Raw genomic sequence first — 18,187 nt, 5'->3', positions numbered from 1 at the left:
GCATAAATCAGGTTGTTCCTGGTCAGCTGGAATTTCCATTTTGTAAAATGGAGATGGAAATGTGATTAACTGTGCGTAAGACAGCTTCTGCACAGCACTCCCGCAGTTGCAGAGACTGCCTCCTGCCTCCACACGCCTCGTGACGCAGACATTCCTGCACAGAAACATACCTGAGGGCTAGACAGCTCACAAACACACATCCAGGTACTGCTATTTGAGTCAAAATGCCTGAATTCAACCTTCAGGCATTTTTGACGTATATGAACCCAAACCTCTACATCATGACAACACACTGGATTACACAAAGTTTTTAAAAAAAACAGTACACACGCGCGCGCGCAACCAACATACAAACGACATGCAAGTTTTTTGGTGAACCAGTCTGACAGCTAGGAGAGTGGGCGTTGTGATGGAAACAGACAGCTTCACAAGAGGACCTCAGTGAGGAATCAGCAGCTGTCAGACGCCCCCTCCCTCCATCCCTCCCCTGCTCCAACTGTAACCGTAGATCCAAAACACGAGCTGCATGAGTTTCTGTTCTTTATCCTCTCTGCGTGGAAGCTAATGGAGACACGCAAGCAACTTTAAATGACCTGCTGTAATACACTTACAATATAATAACAAGCTGTCATTGTCAATTGGAAAGATTAAAGACTTTAAAATAAAAGAGGAGGATTAAGGACCAAATATTAAAGGTTAATAAGTGTAAAGAGCCACTTAAAAAACAAACAAACAGATCTCTATTGTTCAGTTACAACCAGTCGGTGTTTACCTGGTGCAGGTATTTCTGGCTCTTTGGGCGTGTCTGGTTTTAGTGACCGACTTATGAGAGGAAGGTCCTAAGGCTTCCACATGAGGGCAGTATCACAAGACAGATGATCCCAGAAAAGGCTTCACTGCTCCTCCTCAATATTTAAAAATGCACATTTAGGCTGCCAAAATATAAGACTCAGGCATGTACTGTAGTACTTTATTCTTTTGGATTCACTTAAAAGTTGAGCTCTGAAGTTGTTTCTGAAGATATTTGTATTTTTTCCAGTTTCTAAATATTTAGATTACTCATATAAAAACATTCTTATTTATTTCTTTTCTTATTTTCAGTTTTTGATTAAAAAGGAAATCCATTAAGAAGTGCTGAAACTCTCAGCTTTCCTTTAACATCCTTAAAGGGTCATCTTACCATCACCAGCTTGTTTGTTCACTGCACATTTTATACATGTTTTTTATATTTTATACATATTTCTGTACATTGTTACCTGTATATACGAACTTCAGTTGCTTATGTATATAGGTCCACTTTGTGTCTTCCTTCTATATCTTGTGTTCCCCTTGCTATAAAAGCTGTGTAACACCGAAATCTTCTCATCTGTGGGATAATAAAGGTTTATTCTATTCTATTCTATTCTATTCTATTCTATTCTATTCTATTCTATCAAAATCTTATCTGAGTAAAAGTGGAGATTTTTTAACCAGCAGGTTTAAAGTAAAAGGAGTTCCTGTGAGTGTTAAATAATAATAATAATAATTATAATTATCAATAAGACTGATGGGAATTTTGCCTACCCTCACATCCTACAATAACACCAACTCTTTGCATGTCCTCCTTCACTCCATATTCAACATCCATTATCCAGTATTCACACATTGTTAGTATGAATGGCTGTTTTTATCTTGTAGCTTATAGTTTTTACCGTATAAACACGTAGGAGTCAGGTGTTTAAACCAGCGTCCTCACAATGTGAGTGCTGTGGTAGGCTGAATGTGCTGCAGGTTCTTTTTCACCTTCAGGCTCCTTCCTCTGCTGCTCTGACACATTTCATCTCTTAGCTTACCCGAGAATACAGTTTTCAAATAGAAAGCTGCTTAGAGCTGAAAGTTCTCACAGTAGCTGCAACAGAAAAACCTAAAAAACCTAAAAAACGGCACTTATTCTTTTTCTAATATGTACTCCACCATTAGACACTTTTAAAAACATTAAACAGCTACTTAAATACTGTATAAGTACAAAATTGAAGTACTTTTACTCGTTTATTTGTGTTTTCGTTCACACAAAACTACTTTCTGTCTAAAGTTTTTCAGCCGCCTCGGAGGAGTCATTTCTTAAGATTTTGCCCTTCAGAGAGCAAAGGCAGAGAGCAAATTCTCATAAACCCAACGAGCAGCTCCTCTTACAGCTGTCTGCACTGCACATAAAATTAGACCTCCAGACAGCCGTGCTGCAGACTCAGAGCAGTGGGCAAACTGGTGCTGAGATGAATCCCAGTTACAGTGACAGTGTTTACTTTGGTAAGAATGGAAAAGACTTAATATTCACCTTTTTTTGGCGGATTAGCCTTTTATTATTCAGACGTGCTGCCAGTTGTTCCATTTATTCTTCATGTTTATTCAGGAACTTGTACGAGATGCAATCAAGCTGTCTACAGAGCAGGTCGAGCGTGTCAGGCGATGGGACGTTTATTCCACAGCGCGTGCTTCATCTGCAGCGTTTGCAGTGAGCTCTCCTCGTGTGAATGCTTCTCTGATAGTACAGTGTGATGTATAACGGTCTACATATTTAAGCTTTTGCATGTTTTCAGGTAAAACGCTCAGTGGCAAGCCTTTCTACACAGTGTCAGGGATGATATACTGTGAGGATGACTTTTTGGTAAGTATGTTCTTTTAATAGGTTGTAAAATGACAGATTAACTTTATTGCCTAATCTATTTGGGTGGTGGTGTTTTCCTGGTACTCGTGGTATTTTCTGCAGTTCTCTGGAGTTCATCCATCCCCTGAAGTGTGTAACAGCTGTGGCTTTTTAATCACAGATGTGGTAACTATTAATTTATTTACTTAAACAGTACTGTGAAAAAGCATTTCCCCCCTTCCTGATCTTAGGTTTTTTTTCTATATTTGTCACGCACACATGTTTCAGATCATCAAATACATTTTAATATTAGAAAACGATACACCAAATAAATATGCAGTTTTTAAATTACCTTTTCATTTATTAACGGATTAAAAGCTGTTCAACCTTGCCTGCCCTACATTTGACAACATTTATTTGGGAAAACTAAGTTCATTTAATTTTTTTACACTCAGGCACACGCAGGCACACACATAGAAATGTTTTACTCAGGTTATCTTTGGCTAATATTAGAATTTGTTCGATGATCTGAAACATGTAAATGTGACAAATGTGCAAAGAAAATTAAGAAACCAGGAAGGGGTCAAATACTTTTTCTAAGCACTGTGAGTATATGTGTGGTGTCACATGCAAGAAACTGACATTACATTGGATGATCAGATCCTGCAGGCTCGTGGGAAACCCTACCACCCATCCTGCTTTCGCTGTGTCGTCTGCAGACAGAGCCTGGAGGATCAGCCTTTCGCTGTCGACTCACACCGCAGGATCTACTGTGTCAGCGACTACCACAGGTGGGTGTTTTATGTAGCAACAATAGTCCTTTTCAAGAGCAAAGGGGGAAACCCTGCCAGACAGGCTGAACAGGAGAAAACTCACACCTTTGTTGACTTCATGTTTTAACCTCTGTGAACTTTCACTGAAACTTCTTCTCGGTTTCAGGGTCCAGGCTCCCCACTGTGCTGCCTGCAGGTTGCCGATACTCCCAACAGAAGTGAGCTTCACAGAAACTATGCAAAATATTTGATAATTCAATTCACAGCAAATGATTTCACAAAGAAGCACTCTGAGTGCTTTGTTATCTCTTTTTTTTCAGGGATCCACAGAGTCTATTCGAGTGACATCCTGTGACAGAAACTACCATGTAGAGTGCTACAGGCCTGGTGTTAACCTCATTTAACAAAGACAGATTCTGTGATACTTAATAAGATACTCTAATAAAGTCATCCACTCCTGCTATTTGTTTCTCCTTAGTTTTGTGTGTGGATCTGTGTCTCCTCTGATGCACCTCCACCTGTAGGCAGCATTCGCCGCACACTAGCACCACCTTGTGTCTACATCGGGTACTACAACCACCTCCCATCTCCCGGAACTGTTCGCGATAAGCACTGATAATGGCGTCAGTCACGGTACGTGGCTTGGCTCTCTGCACTACGTCTTTGCTAAACTTTGCGTTTGTTTTCATATCCGGTGCAGATCTCATTCGGTTTGTCTCGTTTCGAGCCATTTACCATAACATCACGGGGGAGACGACACTCTGTCGAGGTAAGTTCCCGTAAGCGGCAGGCGGCCAGGAGCGATTACCAAACACTGGTGGAGGCGATATCTGTAAAACCGTTAAATACCTCATATACTTTTTGGCTATGGAAAAAATTACTGTATAGGTTTATATAAGTATAATTTAACGAATGTTAAATTCATATACGTCATATAGTTCAATTATTACGTTCTCCATATGTGCTGTAAATACCACTGGGCGGCTGTTTAGAACCAGCGCCCGGCTAGCTCAGTCGGTAGAGCATGAGACTCTTAATCTCAGGGTCGTGGGTTCGAGCCCCACGTTGGGCGGTGAGATTTTTTTTTCCTTATGTTTTTTTTAGGGCTGTTTTTATTATTAGGGCTATTTTATTCTGTTTACTAAAACAAAAATTATCATTACGGGCTTAAAAGCATAATTTGCTTATCGCCAATATCAAATATCGACCAAATGGCGAGTGTTTGAAAGCTGATTTCGGGTGAGCAGGAATACTGGGTTTGTTAATTAGATTAATTAGCTATTCGTGGTAACGTTCGATTTTCTGTTTTGTTTTTTGTTTTTTTGTGGCATTTTCAATGAGTGCTTAGGATTAGGATTGCCGTCAATGTTAAAGTGACGTTTTTTCCTCTGATTCCCCATGGCTAAGACTCCATACCATGGTCGGTGGCCCTGCGGGACAGCTCTGTTCTGAGGGCTCTTGCTGTGGATCTGGGGCTCCTGGCCCTCTTCATCGTGCAGCACAGCCTGCTGGCCTGGCTGCCTGTCAAACAGGCCCTGCAGTCAGTGCTGGGGCCCCTCAACAGGACAGCATATTGCTTCACCACAGCACTCGCCCTCCAGGTACAGCAGCGCCCTTTCTCTGAGTGTTTACTGTCACATAGAAGCATAACTTACTCCTACCTTAGTGTTAATCACACCTTTCAGTGTGCATCATTGCTCTGTTTCCTGTGTTAGATCTTGATGCAGTACTGGCAGCCTGTGACTAACGCCCCCTGCCTGTGGTCAGTGCGTCAGGCACCCTGGAGTGTCTGGTTCCCCCTGCTCTGCTTCTCGCTGCACTTCCTCTGTTGGGCCATCATCTGCAGCATCCTCATGATCTTTGATTACCCAGAACTACTGGGCATCAAGCAGGTAGGGATCAAAAACAAATGCACATGTTTGTGCTTTCAGATGCTGGAAAATCAGAGGTTGCTCAACTAAAAATACTAAAAAAAATCTATGATTACAGTTTGCTTTATTTGTGGTTGTTGATTACTGCTTGGTTAGTTGGTGTTCCTTAAAAGAATTAATTAACACCACTTTAAAATATCGTGCTGTTAAACAACAAGAAGCAAATGGATATTTACTGCACATATGCTCCCTGGCCGTTTCATTAGGTACAGCTTTTCAACTGGTCAATAACAAAAATATCTAATCAGCCAATCACATGGCAGCTCAGTGCTTGTAAGCATGTAGACATGAGCAGCTGACCTGCTGAAGTTCAAACTGAGCATCACATGGGGAGGAATTTCAAGGTTTTAATTTTCAGCACCCATCAGTATGAATCACAACCCTAATCAGAGTTTTCACTGTTGTGGCTGAGCAGGACTGAAAGATTTTACTGCAGTGAGAACTGAACCTCCGTCCCCAAATGTAAAGGCTCTCCTCCAGTAAAGCAGTGCTAGTGTGGTGCCAGTATTGCCTTGGTGCACACATTTTGATAATTTTTGAAAACCAGCGGTTATTAACATCTATATGTTTCACCTGTCACCTGGTGCTCTGGGCCTAACTCCGTATTTAATGACTCTGACCCTTTCCACCACCATCTTATAATTACATTTTAATGAAATGCCCTTTTAATAAATCAATAGAGATTACAATACTGACCCAAGTAATCTGCATTACTTAGATCAGTAACTTCGGTGCTCCCGGAGGAGAGTGTGTGTATGGGCATGAATAAACTCCATTTACTGACTAACCTCCTCCCTCAGGTGTATTACGACTGTCTCGGATTGGGGGACCCCCTCTCTCACAAGTCGCCCCGTGCTCAGCGCCTCCTGTCCCACCTGCGCCACCCGGTGTGCCTGGAGCTGGGTGTGGTGCTGTGGCTCCTGCCGGCCTTATCCCTGGACAGGCTCCTGCTGGCGGGGGCTCTGTCGGCCTACCTGGCTCTGGCGCACTCTCTGGACAAACAGGATTTAGCCTACCTGTGTGTGCAGCTCAACAGTAAGATGCAGCTCTTTGCGCAGCCACACGGAGGCAGCATCGACGCCATGCCCAACGAGGACACTGACGACCACAAGAAGAAGTGAAGCAGAGGTCTTCCCAGTGCTTTGATCTGAATCTGTCATAAATAATGTTTTAAAACTGACTACAAAAGAGTTTCTGTAGGCCTCTTGAGCCTGATGTCTGCTGATTTTGTCATTTCAAATGTATTTTATTACAGTTTATGCCATCGTGTGAAAACACAGCCGCCCCCCTGCTCGTACAGAGGTGTCACTTTTCTTAAAACTACTAATTTTGATACAATTAGGTTGAAACATTTTTATACTGAATATTTTTTAATACATGAAATTGTTTTACTGTATAGTCTTACTGGCTGTTACAGTGCCCAAGACAAGTACATTAACACTGTGTTTCTCTGGAAGCTAATTTCAGGTTTATCTTTCCTTTGAAAACCGACGTTTCACTGAGATTTTACACTGGTAAAAGCTTTTTTCTTTTTCTGCTCTGTGACAGAACAAAGTGACAATGTTTCTGCTACAATGAATGTATCTCCTTCAAAGCTTTTCCTCGATGGTGAGATCAAACCGATTGTTTAAAGACGTGAAGCTGAACGTATCGAACAAACTACTTTTAACGTTTATCATGCTTGATAAATAAGGTATTATCAAGGCAGCCAGTATTAGTATTAGTGGATTCTGTAATGTCTCATTTGGTATGTTTTTTTACACTAATGTTTTCCCCATGTGTGCCTTACTGTAATTACCGTGACAGCTTTCAGTATTTTTAAAAACATGTTCAATAAAAGTGGAAAGTTCACTTGTCCTGGTAAATTGTGTCTGTTTTTTAGGTTTATTTTTTATTTTTATGAGTCAAGTTTTAAGAGTTTAAGGAGCAGATGTTTGATTTAAATTGTTGTTTGTTTGTTTTTATTTAATTTTAAAGCTGATATATCACAGATGAACTACAGCTTTAATAACCGAGCCAGAAGATGTTTTTTTGTTGTTGTTTTTATTTTATTTTACAGGGTATAGATCGATATATATGCTCACTGGCCAACTTATTGGGTACACCTGAGGGATTTTTGTAATTAGGGGAAAGTTTCATATCCATCTAAACGCTCTCGTGTTGATGAATATGAATAAACATGAATAACATTTTTGACTGTATGTTTTCTATCAGAGACGCTAGAAAATAATTTTTAAAAATAAAAATGCGAATAATCAGCAATGAAGATATTCCGGTAGTTTGGGGTACACACCTCTGTCAGTGGAGCTGATCGTGTTTGATCTGCTTCAATCAAGTCCCGCTGCAGCTCTGCATGCTGACACCACATCCCGTTTCACCGCCCTCCACCTCCACCGCTTTACCAATTAACCCTGCGGGACGCGGGGGTGAGCAAAGGCGGGGGAGGGCTGGTTGGTGGCCGGGCAGACGGCTGTGTGCTTTAAACGCCTTTTCTTAGGTCCGACAATATGGTGTGTGCCACTAAACTCTCCAGAGGGAATTGAATGTAATTATCGGATTAGAGCGCTGCAGCTCTCGAGCTGGAAATATTTACAACCGCACGGAGGACGGAGGTTTTTCTGCTCTGATGTCCACTCAGGTCCCGATATCGTTTGACTGGGTCACTGATCATTTTTAAAAGTTGGGTTTTGACAGGACAGATTAATCTGTTCGTTACAGGCAAAGGAGGTTTTCCATGGTGGAGTAGACCGCTTTACGCACAAGTGGAGATGTAAAGTCGGGGTGGATGCAGTGATATTTTTGCCAAAACAAGAGTTTGGGTGAGTTATATTCCGAATTTTCATTAAATATGTTACAACTGAGGTTATGCATTATGTGCTGCGAGTTAATTCGATTACATGTGCTCTTTTATTATCCTTTAACATGAACAGATAAATAGACTGCACTGTCAAACGTGTGCTTTAATGCCTACTTGGATGTAAATTAAACCTGCTAACATGTTACCATGAGGTGTAGTTGTTCCTCGGCTTTATGTGGCAAAACTTCCATTTTTGCATGTTTATTAGAAAGAAAATTGATAATATTTTATTCTTTGCAGAGGATTCCCAGAGGCTCTGAAGAGGAACCGTTTTATCCAAAAGTGGGCACCTTTTCTGTTATGTCTGTTTCCTCTCTGCCAGAATGGAAACAACTCCTTCTGGAGAAAAAGAGGAGAGAAGAGGAGGAGCGAGAGAGGAGGGAAAAAGAGGAGGAGGAGAAGTTTGCCAGCATGCCAGCTTGGAAGCGAGGGATCATCCAGAGAAGGAAGGCGAAGCAGGAGTATGTGGGTGACAGGGAGAAGGAGAGAGACGGCTGTCTGCTGCAAGTGGATGTCAGATCTCCTTCTGATGGTCTGAGTGACACAGACAGCTTCGTAACAGTTAATCTGGGAAGCGAACTGTCGCTCAGTCCAGATCCAGGCCAGTGGCTGGATGCAGATCCCAAACTAGTGAGCCAGGTGTCTGTAGAAACAATAGTTCCAGTCCATGAAAATCCATTTATTCTCACGCAGAGTGCATGGAGGAAGAGCAGGGATGGAGAAACAGGGAACGAGCCAGAAGTTAAGGAGAGAGATAAATTAAGCCCCAGGAGTCAAGATGGGGAGCTGGGGAGAGGACGAGATATAGAGCTGAAAAAAGAGAGGTTTAGGGACTTGAGTGAGGGGAGGGAAAAAGACAGGAGCAGGGATAGGAGTCAAGGAAGAGAAAGAGAGAATAGCAGGGAGGGGTGTGAAAAGGAAAAAAGCCAGCTGAAGGAGTTGGTTAAGGATGCAGTCAGGGAGCAGGAATTTCTTAAAGTTAGAAAAGACACAGAGGAAAAAGAAACCCCTTCACCCACTTCTTCGCTTTCCCCTCTTATTCCGTGTCTTCGGACCATCAGAGCTGACAATATCATCATCATCGAGCAGGACAGGAAGGGCAGCGATGAGAGAAAGGGTAGATGGAGGGAGGCAGAGCGGGAGAAGCTCGAGGAGGACCAGCCGGGGAAGAAAGGGGTGAAGATGGACCTAAGGGAGATTCTGGCTGGAGGAGGGAGTGTCACTGAGATCCGAGCCTCTGAAGTTCTTATTATACAGCCCTCAACCTGCCCTGAAGAAAGGAGTGCAGGGGGGAAAGGGAGAGAGGATGGGGAGATGAAGGGCAGCATGGATGCAAGAAGGGAGAGCATAGGCAGGGAGCTGAGAACAGATGTGTCCTGGCTGAGAGAGAAAGAAAAGGAGAAACCATGGGGCCAGGCAACAGTTATTAATAAAGACAGCAGAAAGGACAGCTTGGATGATAATGTTTTTGTGGAGAGAGGAGGGAGGGTCAGTCAGCTGCTGAGTAAATTTGGAGAGCACCCCAAGCCTCCATCCCGATCCAAAAGCTCCGATAATTTCCTTGAGCCAGGGAGGAGAAAATACTCAGGAGATCAGGATGAGCAGCAGTCCGAGGAGAGGAAGGCAGATGGAAAGAATACGCTGCTAAAAGGTGTCCCAAAACGCTCGTTTAGCTTCTCCGATCGAGTCATCTGCGCTAAGGAGAATGGGATAGGTGACGAAGGGTTTTACGAGAGAAAAATTCGTGAGAGGATTCACTCAGAGAGCATGGCGCCATGGGTAGATGTAGCTGCCTTAAGGAGGGAAACCACATCGAAGATGGGGTGTGCACGACTTCTAGAGAGAGACAGATTGGGAAAGCACAGAGTAAAAACCGAAGACTTTGGTATACAGCTTAAGAAAGTCGAATTTGTTGACAGGAGGGCCGCGGAGAAGGTCGGCGATGCAGACGGGGATGTGGGGTTCACGGTGGCCTCAGTTAAAAACACGGAGGGAATATCATTTGCTAGGAGAGTGCCGATTAGGCAGGATGGGAAAGCAAGAGCTGACAGAGAGGTGAAGCGACCGGCAGGTGAGAAGAGTTTAGAAAGGGAGGTGAATGTAGACAAAGATTCAGAGGGAGGGGGAGAGATTGAGGTGAAAGTTTGTGAGAAAACAGATTCTCAAAGAGAGGATGGACTAGAGAGCTCACCCGAAACAAGCAACGTTGATGCTGAGAGTCACTGCAGACATGATTTGGCTTTTACTGAGTGCTCCAGTTTAGGCTCTACAATTCCAGACAGGGCCCTCCATAAAGGTGCAGACTGGAGACTACAAGGACCTTACCTAACACAGTCTGTTTTATCCCCACATACTGAGGATCTAATAAGTAAAATAGAAAAAATAGGAGACACAACCTTTTATAGCAACAAAGACAGCAAAGAGGAGGTGCAAGCAGCAGGATCAGAAAACCTCAGTTATGATTCGACCCCCAGATCTCCGAAAAGGAGCGCACTCACCGGGAACCCTCCAGGCCCCGTGGAGATTCAGATTCCCAGGACTGTGTTTTATGTTGCAGAAGAAGTGGTGGAGAAAATAAAGCCCGGGTGTCAACGCAGCGAGGGGCAAGACTGTCATGGAGGTCGACAGGTCGAGAGGAGGGATAGCTGGAGGATTGGGAAGCCCTTAAGCCGCATAGAGTCTCTGCGAGAGAAAATCAGACAGAGAGAGCTGGAGAAACAGCGACAGGGTGAAGCTGCAGAGATTAATGCTACTCAGACAGCGGGGGACAGGTACGAGGAGAGGGGAACTGAAATAGAAAAACAGTGGGAAGCTACAGCACACATGCAGAAGAGGCCGGCCGAAACAGAGCAGGGACAGGAAGAAGCAGCGGCGCAGACATCCGCGGCTGCGTTTGACGTCACGCAGGAAGTCGGCGTGTTGAAAACCTGCCCTCAGCTTCCTGTTTCTGTCCTACTGTCACAAACTGTCAGAGGAGAGGAAGTGACAAGCGAGTGTACCGCCAGGGCCTCCGAAGCTACCTCCGAAGCCCTCCAGATATCTGAGGATGAGGACGACCCAGTGAAACATGTAGAAGAGCCACAAAGGCGCGACTGGGGCCGAAACGCAAGCACAGAAGAAGAACAGGAGGAGGAGGAAGGAAAGGAGCTCTCCGAGGAGGAGGTAGAGGAATACACATCACCTCTCGATTCTACACAATCTCTCTCTCCTTCGCCGCCTCTTCCCAACTCTCTCGCAGCCATGAGTCGGATCTACAACTTGGAAACCGTGGGTTCGAGGTCGGGCTTGTATTTGAGGGACAGGACAGTGGACATCTCATCGTCTGTGCACCTTGTTAAAGTGAAGCCAATCATATCGAACTCACAGCAGGGGGACAACAAAGCATTTACAGGCGATGACATTAGTGGGGTTCAGACAATACAGCAGCAGATTGAGCAGTTTCAGCTGAAAGAGCAGGAAGCGCAAAACTCTTCGTCAAATACCTCCCTGAAGGACAGAGAGACGAAGGGGCAACAAAGAGTGTTAAAGCAACAGAGAAAGGACGATTTTCGGACCCAGCAGATAAAGGACGACCTCAAAGCACATCAGATAAAGGACGATGTTAAAACCCAGGAGAAGGATCAGGAAACACCAGACCTCAACCCCAAAGTGTCTTCTCATCACGCTTGTTCTCCCACACCTCAGGCCAAACAAACTATCACAGTCACCCCCTCATATCTCAGGACCCAATCCCCAGACAACTCCCTGAAAGCCACAGATTGTGCCCCGACCCCGGCTTCTTCCCCAAGCTCGCCATCTCCTGCCCAGTCTCCGAGTGTGTCTCCGTCACCCACCCAGACACCTGTGCTCTTTTCTATCAGGAGTGCCTCCGGGGGCCAAGTGAAGCGAGGCGCCACCATCACAGTCACACCAAAAAGGGCAACGGGAGCCGCAGCACGGCCCTCGGCGTCCACATCAACCCCAGCGAAGACCCCACACCAGCAGCAGCAGACTCAGACGGTGTCAACCCCCGCAAAGACACCACCACAGCAGCAGCAGGGCCAGACAGTGTCAACCTCCACGAAGACAACACCACAGCAGCAGACCCAGACAGCCCCCGCTGTGACTGAGCCGGGGAAGAAGAAGTATCCAACTGTGGAGGAAATTGTGGTGATCGGTGGATATCAGAACCTGGAGAAGTCGTGTCTGGTCAAGAATAGAGGGACCCCAAAAAAGGTGAGTGGAAACTGTGTTGTTACTTTGTTACTTTGTTTTAACATGTCCCCACATGCTTTCTAAAGTTTATCAGACATACACCAACGTTTATCACCTGCTGTCACCTGCACGATGGGCCTCGCCATCAAGCCTTTTCACCGAGAGAACATCCCTTTCCACTGAGTACAGTTGCAGAGACCGACCTAAGCTGGTTAAGGCTTTATCAAGCACGACATCTTGATTCTTAGCCATGAAGTCCTCAAGTGATCTCCTTTGCCATTTGCTTATGCGGTCTCGTGCTGTGCAGATTTTTGACTTTCATCCTGTGATAACGGTTTCTACATATCACACTTTACACACTTAAGTAAAATTGTATTTGGGTGATTTATTATCATTAAAAAGAAGCATGCAAACCCACAGATGGATAAAGGAAAGTGCTTGATGATTGGTGTTAACTGGACTCACTCATATGCTTCATAGTCATCTGCAGAGACGGTTGACAGTAATGTTGCAGGATTCACTGGAGAGAAAAAAAAAGCTAAATAGGAAGCCGCAGTGACAGACATCCTCTCTCTATATAATTTTTTTTTTTGCATTTTCTCTACCTACATAACATGACCTTTTATCTCTGTGAATACATGCGATACCACACCTGCGTCCACAGTGGACCTGTAAATTAATTTTCCTGGAGTTCATGTTAAATGTTCTGTTTCCTCTTTTTAACTTCTGTGAATCCGAGCAGGAGGGGGAAGGCAGAGTTGCTAAGCAGGGCAGCAAATTTTTTTTTTTTTTCACCATCCTGTAATGATAAATCTGGCTGTATTGACAGTTTTCACTGCCTATTAGAAGAATGTGATTGGTGGTAACCCCCTTCAGTCTGCTTCCTCGTTCCCTTGTACCAGTTCAGTTGTTTCTGTTGAGTCAGCTTCTCACACAAATCTCCCTTTGTGTTTTCTTGGCTGTGTCCTAGCAGGGGTTTGGTAGTTAGACCAGAGTCTTGGCAGACAGTTTTTGACCACGCTGCCCTCCCACTGTATACAGCTGACAGCAGGCTGCCAACTACGAGCTCGATGTGCGTGAGATGGGAAAGAAAGCGAGGCAGGGTTTTGCAGACAGATCAAAGGGCGGCTCACTGGCAGAGAAGTCGCAAGGAAGGAAAACTGACATTTTTGACAGTCATACTGAGAGGATTAAAGTCTTGTTATTTGGTCTGATAGAAACTCCCTGTCACGCTGCATGTTTTTGCTCACTTCCTCTTTTAAGACTTCCTCCAAGCACGACAAAGAGCCTGACACAGGGAAGTGACGCGGTGCCCATTTTTAAATTGCCAAATGCGACTCTGATGCTCAACTGTTACATTACCGGACCACCTGTAACCTAAAGCATGAAAATGAAAGTTCCCAAATAGCATTACTGTGGCCTTTAATTAGATAAATAATCATGCATTCTCTGCATGCATCTCTATAATAAGTTGTGTAATCCCTGCCTGCATGTGTAAGCACCGCCCTCCTTAGCCTCTGTGAGTGATGACCACTGAGTGATTCTCTGACCACCTGTCGCTCTCACGTTGATGCCCTACAGACAGTTTGACGTCAGGCTTCCTTCCCTTCCCCCCTCCAAGCCACGCCATCATGTCACAGGGCAAGAGGCTCATCTGCTATCTCATCTAAGTTTTCTTTTCATATGTGCACTTTTTTTTTGTTTTCTAGCATAAAATATGTCCAGAAGTGGTAGATATCCTTCTTTATGCTGCTAAGATGTGGCCTTAAACATGGCTGTCACATGTTATCAAATGGAGCAGTGCACTTTTGAGAATCTGAAGTCAAGTATTACTTGATAAACTTTCTTCTTTATGGCTCTTTTTTTTGCTCTTTTCCCATCCCTGTGTCGCCGGGTGCCTCTGCTGTCCCGCTGTGCCTGGGTTAATCGGGTTCAGGGAGGAAGGATTAGCCTACTGTGCCTCAGCATGCCAGCTTCTCTAACCCAGAGCTGTTTTGTGCTCCGTCCACATTTAGTGCAAAGCCGTTATCGTGCACATCACGTCTGCGCTTCTGGGTGTGTTTGCTGCACGTTCAGGCTTCAGAGCTGAGATGCTGTCGTTATAAAACGTGCTGTGTGGGGATGCGCTGGCGTTTTACACCACACCGGCCTTCGAATAAACAAACTCAAACACCCGTCAGGCCAGGCGGGGGCCTTGTTCTCCTTTTCAGCAGTTTAAGAGAAGTGGCAAACCAAAACTTCAGTTTCAGCTTCTTAGGCTGAATATGCATCAGAATTAGTTATCAATGAGTGCACGAAGGGTTCAGCCAGTAAGTCCTTCTACAGACGGTGTATTTCTGCTGTGTTAAGCCCCGTGCTGTCACTTAAAATTACACTGACAGCATCAAAACCTCGCTGACACTGAAACCTTCTCCAGATCTGCAGTGTGTTTACATGACGAACAAACAGCTTGCTAAAGGAACACCAACATTTTCCCTGTAATAACCCCACTTTTACTGCAGCATTACTGCAAATCCGTAATGTGAAGGTTTTTGCTACAATACTATATTTTTTAACAAGCATGTAAAACCGTAAATATTAGCTTAAATGTAATTCATCAAAAGCATAACCACGCCTTTCTGTATTCACTTTTGCAGGGGAAGGTGTGTTTTAATGAGGTCAAGCTGGAGCAGGTGTGTGAGTACCCATCGGAGGCCCTCATGCAGTTCTTCAATCCCCACTCTCAGGACCTGGGGAGCGCGGAGAGGCTGCAGGATGAGGAGGTGCAGGAGGAGCAGGGTGACAGGGAGGGGGGGGCGGTCGTGGTGAAGAATACGAGGAGTACGGGAACTGCAACGGGACCGCGTGTAATAGATGTGAGTCACTTACCCCCACGGCTCAGAAAACATAACGTTTAGTGAGGTCTTTTTCGGCCTTACTGACACCCTGATAAACTCTGTGGGTTTGGATTTCATGAAAGATAACATGCTGAATTTTGGTTTATGGTCAGAAGAAGGCTGAGTACCTCAAGATAAGGCTTGAGCTTGTCTTATAACTCGCAAATCCCAAACCAGCAATGTATTGATCCTAACAAGAAAGCCTGACATTATGCTTCTTCATTGTTTACCACTGGCATAAAATTCATGATGTTTCCTCAGTAGGAAAAGAATGGGCACTGTAGTTTTTCTGAGAGACTCCAAATGTGTACAAATTCACAAATAAAAATACTTGTGTGCTAAAAACCACAGTGCCCAGCTTTTTAGGAAATTTCTGAAGGAAAAATGGTGACTAAATGTCTCTTCAGTAATGTAAAGATGTCTTTATATGAGTCTGAAACCAGATGCTCATTTGTTAATGTTTTGTCAGTCACATGTTGTTACCACAGGTGATGGTCCCTTCTGTAGCATCAGTTTGTTCAGAGCCATGTAATAACAAGATTAGTTATTGTAGGGTGACCAACCGTCCTCTTTTCACTGGACATGTCCCCTTTTCATGTTCTGTCCGGTGCGTCTGGGGGGGATTTTCGAGATTGATAAAAATGTCCGGGTTTTCCTATATTCAGACAGAGGACCCATGTGTGACGTGATTCCCGAACTGCTGCTTTGTGAGCGCTTGTTCTGCGCTCACAGATGGGACAGACAGCACGCAGCAATGCGCCTAATGATGTTTAAAAGATCCCAAAGCGCAAGTGCATCTTTTCAGACGAACTGCAAAAGAAATTTCCCTCGTACCGACCCAGTACTGGTAATTTTTCTTATGCAGATGAGGCGTTATTTCTGTACCATTATTTAATTCCAGAGGCTTTTAAGTTATTTTTTTGCACTTGTTGACTTGCAAAAGCCTCTATGACATATTTTATTTTGACAATTCATTAACCACACAGAGAAGGCATCGTTTAAATATGTTAAATATATTTCTTTAAGCAAGTTCTTCATGAGTAGCCAAGTGTCCTCTTTTTTGGAAATCAAAATATGGTCACTCTAAGTTATTGTTCTATTAAAATAACATACATACACATTCCTTGTAATATTGTTCGTCCATGTTTGCTGAATTACTACCCTTAGCATTTTGTCGCCAATATTTACATAATATTATTAAATAAGATTTACTGAAGGGGCAAAAAGGCTTTTCAATTTAGCTAGCTGCTAGCTTTGCTGCTAAGGGGAGAGTGACGTTAAAAATATACATTTCTAAACATTTAATAAATGCTGGCAGGTCATTCTTCTGTACTGGAGACATGTATATTTCTCCTGTCACTGTTGTGGATTTTACATAATTTCCCTAGAGTTATTGAAAAATGTTTCTAGGAGTTATTGTGCAAACTAGCAGTTAGCACACTAGCTGCTAGTCAGCGCATCTGTTAGCTTGGTTGCTAACCTAGCAGTATATCATTTTTGTTTAGTTGTTTTTTTTTTTTTTTTTTAAATATATGAACTGTCTGCAAGGGTAGTTAGTCCAACAGAAGAGGAGGTTAAATGAAGGTTAGAAAATATAGGAAATAAAAATATACCTTAACTGTACAAACTGACCAAATTTGAATATCTTGTAAACAGCAGCTGGTTGGAAATGAGGGCAAGCTTGGTAAAATGAAACTTTTGCAAATAAAAATTACAAAGAAATGGTTAAGATTTTTAAATTCAATGCTACTGTAAATACCAGAGAGCAAATGGAAAGGTAAAATTGCATTTATGGCTCTCACAAAGCTATAAATGTTACCTTTGGTGAATGGGAATACCTCAAAATACAAACTAAAATGACATAAAGATCCTAGATTCACCATATTTACCTTCCATCTCCGTCTCTATTTTTCAGATGAGTCTTGCCCTCGATAGAAGCCAGTCACCTTCGCCAAAATTACCCATCTGATGAGGTCACCACCATTTTATTGAACAATAATGTTGTTTTTTGGTCTGTTTTGATCATTTTTTAATTGTGTTTGTCATTACTTGTGGTGTTTTGTTTTCTCTAGTATCAGGATGAATAAGGGACCAAATAATTGTGTTTACTTCACGGATAAAGTCACCTAGTTTATTTTCAGGGAAACTGAGGGAAAGTGACATGAATGTAGTAGCACGTAACCCCTCAGCGGTGCACTGCTGGGTGATGAAGGATCACTTGTCTATGCAATATAATGAAACAGATAAGAGTTATATTTTCTAGGTAATATATATATATATGATAGTTTCTTTTATGTTAATGTCCTTCTTAATTTAAGTCAGCACTGCCTCATCACAGAAAAAGAAGAACTCTTGATGTTTGTATCATCTGACTTCATGTGCCTGCTGGAATTGCCCATACAGATGATCTGAAGATCTGTTAATGTGTTTTGCTTGAAGCCTTTCAGAAAACGCTCCTCTCAGCAGGTGTTATGTGTTGCATGAACGGGTTTTGGTGCAATGTGTGAGGTGATGAAAGTTTTAATTGTTTTTAAATTGGAGTTAAATGGAATTTTATTGTTGCATGAACAACCGCTGTGCAAAGAATGGTTTTGTATTGTTATTTTTCTCGGGTGGAGGTGGAGACTGAGAGGAAGTCCCTGAGAGGACAAAGAGCAAACTGAAACTTCATATTACAGCTGATATCTGACTTTCAGCTGTGCACCATTTATAATCTTGTTATCTTTTGTAATTGAGCGTTTTGATTGGTAAAAGAAGTTGCAAATTCTGTGATTCTGTGATTGAAGAACCTGACTTCAAAAGAAAAAAAACTAATAAACATTACTGAAAAGTGTGTTGGCTCCTCTTTTTTTGTCTGGATACAAACAGACTTTTTATCTGCTTTTCCGTGTCCAATCGCAGTGGTTCCCCTCAAAATGTTCTCAGGAAATCAA

The 18,187-nt window shown here is 43.3% G+C and overlaps 3 protein-coding genes and 1 non-coding gene across 4 annotated transcripts; all 4 read left to right on the top strand.

Annotated features, from left to right (window-relative positions):
* The first annotated feature begins 2,229 nt into the window (after window positions 1-2,229).
* Window positions 2,230-3,852, top strand: limd1b (LIM domains containing 1b). The gene is made up of 7 exons (XM_085263208.1): window positions 2,230-2,286; window positions 2,390-2,491; window positions 2,577-2,644; window positions 2,747-2,809; window positions 3,284-3,414; window positions 3,563-3,614; window positions 3,717-3,852. The coding sequence occupies exons 1-7, from the start codon at window positions 2,253-2,255 to the stop codon at window positions 3,798-3,800; spliced, it is 534 nt and encodes a 177-aa protein (XP_085119334.1). The 5' UTR covers window positions 2,230-2,252; the 3' UTR covers window positions 3,801-3,852.
* Window positions 3,853-3,984: 132 nt separating this feature from the next.
* Window positions 3,985-7,178, top strand: nrm (nurim). Its single transcript, XM_085262112.1, has 4 exons — window positions 3,985-4,165; window positions 4,804-4,997; window positions 5,112-5,288; window positions 6,128-7,178. The coding sequence occupies exons 1-4, from the start codon at window positions 4,015-4,017 to the stop codon at window positions 6,446-6,448; spliced, it is 843 nt and encodes a 280-aa protein (XP_085118238.1). The 5' UTR covers window positions 3,985-4,014; the 3' UTR covers window positions 6,449-7,178.
* trnak-cuu (transfer RNA lysine (anticodon CUU)) lies at window positions 4,396-4,468 on the top strand. Its single transcript has one exon. It is a non-coding gene; the product is annotated as a tRNA-Lys (tRNA).
* Window positions 7,179-7,706: 528 nt separating the features above from the next.
* ppp1r18 (protein phosphatase 1, regulatory subunit 18) lies at window positions 7,707-18,087 on the top strand. The gene is made up of 5 exons (XM_085262111.1): window positions 7,707-7,965; window positions 8,046-8,146; window positions 8,425-12,399; window positions 15,015-15,233; window positions 17,170-18,087. The coding sequence occupies exons 3-5, from the start codon at window positions 8,485-8,487 to the stop codon at window positions 17,221-17,223; spliced, it is 4,188 nt and encodes a 1,395-aa protein (XP_085118237.1). The 5' UTR covers window positions 7,707-7,965; window positions 8,046-8,146; window positions 8,425-8,484; the 3' UTR covers window positions 17,224-18,087.
* Window positions 18,088-18,187: the final 100 nt, after the last annotated feature.

The sequence above is a fragment of the Mchenga conophoros genome, linkage group LG22 (assembly GCF_057382185.1).
Source record: "Mchenga conophoros isolate Kocher_MC1m ecotype Shallow Benthic linkage group LG22, M_conophoros_male_GT1.1, whole genome shotgun sequence".
Classification (NCBI taxonomy): domain Eukaryota; kingdom Metazoa; phylum Chordata; class Actinopteri; order Cichliformes; family Cichlidae; genus Mchenga; species Mchenga conophoros.
Note: the sequence above shows the minus strand (reverse complement) of the source record. Positions and strands in the feature narration are given on the sequence as shown.